Source organism: Calidris pugnax, unplaced genomic scaffold (assembly GCF_001431845.1).
Source record: "Calidris pugnax isolate Ruff unplaced genomic scaffold, ASM143184v1 scaffold280, whole genome shotgun sequence".
Taxonomy (NCBI): Eukaryota; Metazoa; Chordata; class Aves; order Charadriiformes; family Scolopacidae; genus Calidris; species Calidris pugnax.
In genome coordinates, this window is record NW_015091123.1 from 722,934 (window position 1) to 733,247 (window position 10,314).

Genomic DNA, 10,314 nt, shown 5'->3' on the forward strand with positions numbered 1-10,314 from the left:
GGTTGACCTAGTGCTTAGAGACATGGGTTAGTGATGGTTTTGATCAGAGTTGGGTTGATGGTTGGACAAGATGATCTTAAAGGTCCTTTCCAACCTGGGCAATTCTGATTCTAATGAGGCAGGGAGCGATGGGACTCCTCTCAAGAGCAGACGTGTCCCCTCTTTGCTGCTGCTCCGTGGCTCAACCCTTTCCCCCTCCCAGGTCCTGCTCAGCAAGAACTACGAGAAAGCGTTGGAAGAGATCGACGAGAACCTCATCTACTGGCCGCGGTTCATCCGGCACAAATGCAAGCAGCGCTTCACCAAGATCACGCAGTACCTCATCCGCATCCGCAAGCTGACGCTCAAGAGACAGTAAGTGACAGGGCCAGGAGCCAGCATCTCCTTGGGGGTTTGGTTTAAAGCCACTGACAAACAGCCTTGGTGCAACCCAGCTGTTCTCCTGAGCCTTCCCGAGGCAGGTTTGCAAACAAACCTGGTTTAAATGGGTTTAATTGGGGTGTAGTCAAGTATATAAATGCACTTAAATTACCTTCAGGCACATTTCTAATGATAAAACTGCTGGTTGTTGCCCCCAATGAGCGTTTGCCCACCTGCTGCACAAGAGACATTCACAAACTAACTCTTGTTGTTCCCCGTAGGAGGAAGCTGGTTCCTTTACGCAGGAAGATTGAAAGGCGAGAGAAGAGGAGAGAGGTAATAACGCTCCTCCGTGTCATCTCCTTCTGTTGCTTCTGTTCCACGTGTCTTTCAATCTCCTGACACACTCCTCTTTGCTCCACCAGGAGAAAGCCCTGATTGCCGCTCAGCTGGACAACGCCATCGAGAAGGAATTACTGGAAAGACTGAAACAGGACACAGTAAGGATCCCTGCCCTCAGATCGTGGCAGTAACACTGCTCCTACTGCCCTCTGTCCTGCTGCTGCTTGTCCAGGGAGGGACAGGGGTGGTGGTGTGAAAGAGAAGCACCACCTCTGTAGGAGGAGTAGGGGATGACTGCACCTGCCCTTCTTGAAGGGCTCTATAACAGGCTGGAGGATTTGCTTCCCCAAAACACAGAGCCCCTCACTCATTTTCTGCACAGAACTAGGGAAGGGGCTGAGCCACCAGTTGAGGCTCCCTTGGTAGTGCCTCCACACGGGCACCGGGCTTTAGGTGACCCTTTCACCAATGGCTGTCTTACAGAAAATCCACCTTTTCCTTTTCAGTATGGAGACATTTACAACTTCCCCATCCACGCCTTCGACAAAGCTCTACAACAGCAGGAAGCAGAAAGCGAGAGCGAGTCTGATGCGGAGAAGGAGGAGGATGATGATGAGGTAACACTTTCAGCCACAGCACCACGGCTGAGCCTTCCCTGAGCTGGGGCAGTGCCCCATCCACCCAACAGGGTAGTGTGAGTGTCGGGGTGAGAAGAGAACTCAGAATCACATGGGGTTGGAAGGGACCCCTGGAGATCACCCAGTCCAACCCCCTGCCAGAGCAGGTCCCACAGGAACATGTCCAGGGGGTTTTGAATGTCTCCAGAGAAGGAGACTGACCCCACCACCTCTCTGGGCAGCCTCTGCCAGGGCTCTGCCACCCTCACAGCAAAGAAGTTCCTCCTCATCTTTAGGTGGAACTTCTGATGTTCAAGTTTGTGCCCGTTCCCTCTTGTCCTGTCCCTGGGCACCACTGAAAAAAGACCAGCCCCATCCTCCTGACACCCACCCTTTCAGTATGATCAGATCCCCCCTCAGCTTTCTTTTCTCCACACTCAAAAGCCCCAAGTCCCTCAGCCTTTCCTCGTAAGGGAGATGCTCCAGGCCCCTCCTCATCTCTGGAGCCTCTGCTGTCCCCTCTCTAGCAGTTCCCTGTCCTTCTGGAACTGGGGAGTCCAGAACTGGTCCCAGTGCTCCAGCTGGGGCCTCCCCAGGGCAGAGCAGAGGGGCAGGATGACCTCCCTCCACCTGCTGCTCACACTCTTCCTGATGCCCCCCAGGATGCCCTTGGCCTTCTTGGCCACCAGGGCCCATTGCTGGCTCATGGCCATCCTCTTGTCCACCAGGACTCCCAGGTCTTTAGCAGGTCACCCCCAACCTGTCCTGGTGCAGGGGGAAAAAAAAAGGGGGATTTTTTTTTTCCCCCTCAGAAAAAAGCACACACGTGTGCAAGTGGTGGCCCAGATGGCTCTTCCACTGCGAGTTGTGACACTGAATCACACTCAGTGTCCACGTTCCAGCTGCTGACTCTTATTTCTTACAGGACACAGATAAAAGAGAGTTTGTGGAAGCCAGCAGCGATGACAGTGACCTCAGTGACTTCGAGGTAAGTGAAGCACCAGGTATAAACTGTCAGGCCAAGCTGTTTGGAAGCAACCTCCACCCTTGTGGTGTCACAGGTGATGGGATAAGACCCAGAGAAATCAGAGACATCAGATTTGTGGAACATAACAATACAGTTGGACTGTGCATCCACTGCACCCCAGCTCCTCCGGCCAGACAGCTGGGAGCCAGGAGTTATAAAATGGAAATTGGATACACGAGATAATTTTGTAGTTACATCTTTGATGTCACTCTTTCTTTCTCAGGACATGGATAAGCTGGAGACAAGTAGTGAAGAGGAGCAGGAAGAGGAGGAGGAAGTAGAGAAGCAAGCCTCTCACTCCAAATCTAAAGGGAAAACTCCCCTGAAAGGACCAGCCAGAAGAAAACGTCGCTACATTGAAATAGAGTATGAAGAGGAAACAGAGCCAACCAGCAAAACAAAAGCAGCCTGACTCCTTCCTCACCCCACGTTTTGTACGGAATGAGAGGACTCCAGATCTGTCACTGTAACTCCTTCCAGCTCTCACCACTTTCTGCAGGACCCTCATTAATTACTTTTTCCATGCTCTAGACTAATACTTTTCTGTAAGAAAAGAAAGGTTTCTGCCCTGACCCTGGGCCGTTGCAGCAAGTTTGTACAACTCCTGCGTGAAACACAGCTTGAAGACTCCCCACCTTCTCTGCAGCCACACAAAGCTCAGCTCAGACTGTGCTCTGGGAAGGACCCTGGGCTGGGGGGTAACTGCTGCTTTGTTCCAAAGCTGGAGAAGCCCACACGTGGGGGGGCGAGCACAGGAGCGTGTCTTGTTTGGGGAGGTATGGAGCTAACGGGTGGGATGAGAAAGACAGTAACTTTTAATAAAAAAATAAATTTTACTGTACAAAAAGCAGGGTGAGCATCCATCAGCCTCCCCTCACGTGTTCTCTTGCACTTTTCTGATGCATTCCCGTACGCGGCTCTCCTCACAGCTGCTGTACACCCCTGCCAGCAGGACCTGAAACGAGACACACATCAACTTTTCCAGGGCCTTGGCACACCCGGATTTACGGTGTTACCAACCCTCTGCCACCTGGTTGTTGCATTACAATTACACAAAGCATAAACCTGTTGATATTTATTGAGCCGCTTATCAAGTTCTAACATTGAGGGGGGTGGAAATTGATGCTTTCAAAATACTGTTGGATTGGGGAAGGAAGCAGGCTCTTCCCTGCCCCTCCTGAGGGGGAAGGGATGAGGGATGAAGTGCTGGGTCCTGGCTCACCTTCACTCGCCCCTCGGAGCAGCGATCCAGCAGGATGAGGCACTGGGTGGCCCCCTGCAGCAAGGAGGCTTTCACCAGCTCTGGTGTTGAACCCTGGTGGGTGTGTACGTCCCAGATCATCTTCAGCAGGGCTGGGAGGAGCACAGGGAGCCTGCACGGCATCCTGCAGGGGGAAACACCAACCTGCCTTACTCTAAATCCTCTCCACACGCCAGGGGAAAGCAGAGCTGTTCCTAAACATGAGCTGCCAGTTGCCATTTTTGTGTGGAACACGATTGTAGCTGGCCTGAGAGAGAATCCTAGAATGGTCAGAGTTGGAAGGGACCTTAAAGATCATCAAATTCCAACCCCCCCTGCCCTGGGATGGACACCTCCCACCAGCCCAGGTTGCTCCAAGCCCCCTCCAACCTGCCCTTGAACCCCTCCAGGGATGGGGCAGCCACAGCTTCTCGGGGCAACCTGGGCCAGGCTCTCACCACCCTCACACCAAAGAATTTCTTTAGAAAAGCAACAGCCTCAGTGAGGAGGCTGAAGCTGCAGCAGTCAGTATGTCCACTGGAGGGAGGACACAGGCCCTCAACACAGACATAACCTTGGGATGCTTTTTAGCCAAAATCATGCTTCCAAGAAGAGGCAGAAGACCTCAAAACGAGGACCCAGCTTAACTTTTGGTCAGGTTTTTCAGCAAAGCAGCAACACCCATGATTCGTCCCTGTGAGAGATTCTCCCTTAAGATTTCAGGGCCTTTTCCTCAAGCAAGAGTAACTTTGGCTGTGAAAGAGGGACAGCAGTCAGGGTACACTTTCTGTAGTGTCACAGAATCTTCATGGTTGGAAGGGACCTTTGAGATCATCGAGTCCAACCACCATAAAAAAAAAAAAAAGACGACCAAAAAACTACAAAAACCCACAAACAGACCCAACCCAACAATCTTGGGCACTAGAGCACGCCCTCAAGTGCCACGTCTACACGTTTCTTAAATCCCTCCAGCGATTGTGACTCCACCACCTCCCTGGGCAGGCTGTTCCAGGGCCTGACCACCCTCTCAGGAAAGTCATTCTTCCCAAGATCTAATCTAAACCTCCCCTGCCCCAGCTTCAGACCATTCCCTCTGCTCCTGTCATCATTCCCGTGGGAGACGCGACCAACTCCCACCTCTCTACACCCTCCTTTCAGGGAGTTGTAGAGGGCAAGGAGGTCTCCCCTCAGCCTCCTCTTCCCCAAACTGAACATGCCCAGGAACGTGTCCTTCACCCCCAGAGCAGTACCTGGGCCAAGCGTGCTCGATGGTGCATTGCAGTGTCTCCAGTATTCCCAGTCTGGCTTCTTCCTCAGGCCCATCACAGACTTCCAGATATCCCAGGATAACTCGCTCCAGCCTCTTCAGGTGCCGTGCTATCAGGATGCCAAGCCTGCCGAAAGGAATTGGGACACACTGAGGATGGAGACACAGAGCAAGGACAAAGCAGGTCCCTGCAGGTTATCAGGATGCCAAGCCTGCCGACAGCACACACTGAGGAGGGAGATACAGAGCAAGGACAAAGCAGGTCCCTGCAGGGCTGGGGCTGCTGCTCTCACCTCTGCACGAAGGCAGGCAGGGCCCTGGCGTACACCCGCCGCAGTGCGAGGCGATGCTCTGCCTCCATGTGGGTCAGAACCAGCTGCAGCACCTCATCCCAGGGGGCGGTGGGTCTGGCCCCCTTCTGCTGCCGCTGGGCTCTCTCCAGGATGGGCAGCAAGTCCAGCAGGCACAGCAATACTGCCTGGTTGGGTGAGAGACACAAAATCTGAGCAATCCTGATGTTCTCTCCAAAAATCCCAGTAAATTCCTGACCACCCACCACCGCTGCAGTTCACCAGGTCTCACTACTACCTGTTACCAGCCCTTTTCAGCAAGGCTGCCACCTGGAAGGGGACAGGAGGCAAAAGATCTTCCCTCCACTTTGATATTTTCCCGAAATCTACTGATTTACTTTGTCTCTTGGCCACGAGCGTTGGCTGGTAACAGCCTGACTAGACTGTCTCCAAGGAAAAAGGTTCTGCCACCCCATGTCTTAGGCAGGTTATCCCTCGTGGGGCTGACACACACCAGCAGGAAGCAGATGGAGGTGAAGCTCTGCTGCCCTACCTGGATGAGAGGGGCCTCTCGCGAGTAGAGGTGGTTGTAGAGGGCATGGTACACAACCTGAGCCCGGTTGAACTGGCACAGATCAGCAGCTGGCTGCAACAAGAGAGAACAGAACGTTATTCCCCTGCATCCCATTCAGCACCCACTTCAGCAACTACTGAATAGAAAGATCTAGGGGTCCTGGTGGACAGTAAAATGACAATGAGTAAACAGTGTGCTCTTGTGGCCAGGAAGGCCAATGGTATCTTGGGTTGCAGAGGGAAGAGTGTAGCCAGCAGGTCAAGGGAAGTCATTCTCCCCCTCTGCTCTGCACTGGGGAGGCCACAACTGGAGTACTGCATCCAGTTCTGGGCTCCCCAGTTCAAGAGGGACAGGAAACTACTAGAAAGAGTCCAGCGAAGGGCAACAAAGATGATTCAAGGACTGGAGCATCTCCCTTATGAGGGGAGACTGAGAGAGCTGGGACTCTTTAGTCTGGAGAAGAGAAGGCTGAGGGAAGACCTTATCAGGTCTCAAACATGAGGAGAAACTTCTTCACGATGAGGGTGACAGAGCCCTGGAACAGGCTGCCCAGGGAGGGTGTGGAGTCCCCTTCCTTGGAGATTTTCAAGCCCCACCTGGATGCTCCTGAGTAACATGCTCTGACAAGCTCTAGGCAATCCTGCTTCAGCAGGGGAGTTGGACTAGATGATCTCTATGGTACCTTCCAACTCTAAAATTCAGTGAAATTCCCCTAATAAAAGGGAACAGCCCTCACGAACCCTCGCACGCACCACGCATCGGGAACACCACTACACCTACAGAAAGTAGGTGTAGAAAGTACACCTACACCTACAGAAAGTAGGTGCTGTAACAAATGCAGGTTAAACCCTGCCGTGCACAGGAGCAGCCACTTTCCCTCCCCTCCCCAGCTGCAGTTTTGCAGTTCCCACTCATATACTTTAACATCCTGCCCCACAGACCATTGTCAGGCCAAAACGTCAATCAGCCGAGTTCAAAAGGTGGCAAAGCAATTCTTTGCTTCATATTAACTGATGTAAGAACTACACATATTTAAACACCCAGAACAATATAGAGGATGGGGCAGAATTGTTTGGTTACCAGCAGAACCAGGATTACAAGTCAGGAATCCCCACAGGCGTCCAGCCCTCCCTTCCTTCTAACACCACCCAGAAAAGGCTCCGATTTCTCAAATCCCTCACCACGTTGAGGACGATGTGATGCAGGCAGCGCACACCCAGGATTTTATTCTCCTCCTGGTAGTCATCCGAGATGAGCAGCGACGGCGGGAGGACACGCTCCAGGTAATGGCTAAGCCAGGGCCGGGTGACGTGAGGCAGCGTCCAGGAGAACACAAACTTTGTGGCAGGGTTACACTTCCAAGTGTCTCTGGAAATACACAAGCTCAGGGAACACTGGAACTAAGGAATGCTCATTCCCTATATACTCGTGCCTCTCTGCTGAGAGTAAGCCCTGCCCAATTCTTCCCCTTTCCCCCTCTTCCATTACTGGCTCTTCTTAAAGCTCTTGGCCCCACACAGTGTCTTGTCATCACAGAATCTTCTAGGTTGGAAGGGACCTCAAAGATCATCTTGTCCAACTGTCAACCTAACTGACAAAAATAGACACCCACACAACAAACAAGGAGCATCATCACTAAACCAGACCTCCCAGCACTACATCAACCCGTCTTTTGAACACCTCCAGGGATGGGGCCTCCCGAGTTCAAAAGGTGGCAAAGCAATTCTTTGCTTCATATTAACTGATGTAAGAACTACACATATTTAAACACCCAGAACAATATAGAGGATGGGGCAGAATTGTTTGGTTACCAGCAGAACCAGGATTACAAGTCAGGAATCCCCACAGGCGTCCAGCCCTCCCTTCCTTCTAACACCACCCAGAAAAGGCTCCGATTTCTCAAATCCCTCACCACGTTGAGGACGATGTGATGCAGGCAGCGCACACCCAGGATTTTATTCTCCTCCTGGTAGTCGTCCGAGATGAGCAGCGACGGCGGGAGGACACGCTCCAGGTAATGGCTAAGCCAGGGCCGGGTGACGTGAGGCAGCGTCCAGGAGAACACAAACTTTGTGGCAGGGTTACACTTCCAAGTGTCTCTGGAAATACACAAGCTCAGGGAACACTGGAACTAAGGAATGCTCATTTCCTATATACTCGTGCCTCTCTGCTGACAGTAAGCCCTGCCTGATTCTTCCCCTTTCCCCCTCTTCCATTACTGGCTCTTCTTAAAGCTCTTGGCCCCACACAGTGTCTTGTAATCACAGAATCACAGAATCTTCTAGGTTGGAAGGGACCTCAAAGATCATCTTGTCCAACTGTCAACCTAACTGACAAAAATAGACACCCACACAACAAACAAGGAGCATCATCACTAAACCAGACCTCCCAGCACTACATCAACCCGTCTTTTGAACACCTCCAGGGATGGGGCCTCAACCCCCTCCCTGGGCAGCCCATTCCAATGCCTGAGAACCCTTTCAGTGAAAAATTTTTTCCTAATATCCAGCTTGAACCTCCCCTGGCGTAACTTGAGGCCATTTCCTCTTGTCCTGTCGCCTGTGACTTGGGAGAAGAGACCGACCCCCATCTCTCTACACCCTCCTTTCAGGTAGTTGTAGAGAGCATGAGCATGTAATGCCTGAACTCATACAGTTTCCAAAAAGTTTCCAGTATTTCCTACACAGAGACCAGCCAAACACACCACCCTCTCCCTCACTGCCCTCCCCTCCCTACTCACTTGTTTAGCTCCTGTTTCAGGAGCCCCATCACTGCTGCAAATCTGCCTTCCTCATCTTCATTCTTTCCCCGAAGGAATTCAGCCACCGACCCGCAGCCTGCGGCCCGAACCAGCACCACCAGCAGCTCCTCTGCCGCCGCTTGAGACCTCGCGTTCGTCCAGGGCCTCTCCACAACGTGTGTCGCAGCAAAGATGTAGATGGGTCCTATCACACGGCCCAGGATCGGGCCCACCACGGGGACACCCAGAGCCTCCTGGGTCCTGGCAGCTTCCAGCTTCGCGAGGAGATGTAAAAACACCGACCCAACATCGGCTGCTCTCTCAGCCGCAGCGGCGTACGCGCTGTCCTTAGAGGGGAGATCCGCAGCGTCTTGCTCATGCTTCGGGGGCGCCGCGTAGCCGTTCAGCGCGGCCACCAACTCACCCGCTGCCGCAGGGCTCAGGCCTCCCAGGAGCCAGCCGCAGTCGGCAGCCTCCACCAGCGCAGCCAGGTCTCTCACCAGGGCGGCCTTAGGGGCACGGCCGCCCCCCTCGGAGAGGCGCTGCCCGATCTGGAGGAGGACCTGCTCGGCCGGCGGGAGAGCTGGGGGTGGCTGCGCCCCGTCCGGCGGCTCCTCCAGCCTCAGGGCTCGCACCAGGCCGCTGAGGAGGGCCTCTCCACAACGTGCGTCGCAGCAAAGATGTAGATGGGTCCCATCACACGGCCTAGGATCGGGCCCACCACGGGGACACCCAGAGCCTCCTGGCTCCTGGCAGCTTCCAGCTTCGCAAGGAGATGTAAAAACACCGACCCAACATCTGCTGCTCTCTCAGCCGCAGCGGCGTACGCGCTGTCCTTAGAGGGGAGATCCGCAGCGTCTTGCTCATGCTTCGGGGGCGCCGCGTAGCCGTTCAGCGCGGCCACCAACCCACCCGCCGCCGCAGGGCTCAGGCCTCCCAAAAGCCACCGGCAGTCGGCAGCCTCCACCACCGCAGCCAGGTCTCTCACCAGGGCGGCCTTGGGGGTACGGCCGCCCCCCTCGGAGAGGCCTCATTCTTTCCCCGAAGGAATTCAGCCACTGACCCGCAGCCTGCGGCCCGAACCAGCAACACCAGCAGCTCCTCTGCCGCCGCCTGAGACCTCACGTTCGTCCAGGGCCTCTCCACAACGTGCGTCGCAGCAAAGATGTAGATGGGTCCCATCACACGGCCTAGGATCGGGCCCACCACGGGGACACCCAGAGCCTCCTGGCTCCTGGCAGCTTCCAGCTTCGCAAGGAGATGTAAAAACACCGACCCAACATCTGCTGCTCTCTCAGCCGCAGCGGCGTACGCGCTGTCCTTAGAGGGGAGATCCGCAGCGTCTTGCTCATGCTTCGGGGGCGCCGCGTAGCCGTTCAGCGCGGCCACCAACCCACCCGCCGCCGCAGGGCTCAGGCCTCCCAAAAGCCACCGGCAGTCGGCAGCCTCCACCACCGCAGCCAGGTCTCTCACCAGGGCGGCCTTGGGGGTACGGCCGCCCCCCTCGGAGAGGCGCTGCCCGATCTGGAGAAGGACCTGCTCGGCCGGCGGGAGAGCTGGGGGTGGCTGCGCCCCGTCCGGCGGCTCCTCCAGCCTCAGGGCTCGCACCAGGCCGCTGAGGTCCATGGCCTGACCGGGGGCCGGCCGAGGCCTACACTCCGGGGTCACCTCCCACCCCGCCGTGCGACCTCCCCCGCTCTAAACCCCCTCTAAATACACCCACGCACTCCTCATTTAAATCCGCACCCTTCATTTAAATCCGCATCCCTGTACCGGCAACAGCGCCCTGTGAGGAGAGAGACACACACACCCCCCCCCCCCCAAAACCCCCCCCAGAGGGAGAAGGCCCCCCGCTCC

General features: G+C 54.9%; 2 protein-coding genes across 2 annotated transcripts in view; one reads left to right on the top strand and one right to left on the bottom strand.

The window, feature by feature from the left end:
• Positions 1 to 3,193, top strand: part of MAK16 (MAK16 homolog) — a 3,267-nt gene extending 74 nt beyond the window's left edge. The window contains exons 2-7 of the mRNA XM_014958397.1: positions 203 to 354; positions 642 to 696; positions 786 to 860; positions 1,209 to 1,319; positions 2,245 to 2,307; positions 2,570 to 3,193. Of these exons, the coding sequence (XP_014813883.1) occupies positions 203 to 354; positions 642 to 696; positions 786 to 860; positions 1,209 to 1,319; positions 2,245 to 2,307; positions 2,570 to 2,758 (645 nt within the window). The 3' untranslated portion in view covers positions 2,759 to 3,193. The remainder of the gene's footprint in view (positions 1 to 202; positions 355 to 641; positions 697 to 785; positions 861 to 1,208; positions 1,320 to 2,244; positions 2,308 to 2,569) is intronic.
• TTI2 (TELO2 interacting protein 2) lies at positions 3,144 to 10,083 on the bottom strand. Its single transcript, XM_014958398.1, has 9 exons — positions 9,541 to 10,083; positions 9,249 to 9,454; positions 8,458 to 9,162; positions 7,630 to 7,816; positions 5,697 to 5,789; positions 5,147 to 5,331; positions 4,837 to 4,980; positions 3,569 to 3,731; positions 3,144 to 3,301 (listed from the first exon to the last, which is right to left on the bottom strand). Exons 1-9 carry the CDS (start codon positions 10,081 to 10,083, stop codon positions 3,221 to 3,223), a joined length of 2,307 nt encoding a protein of 768 aa, XP_014813884.1. The 3' UTR covers positions 3,144 to 3,220.
• Positions 10,084 to 10,314: the final 231 nt, after the last annotated feature.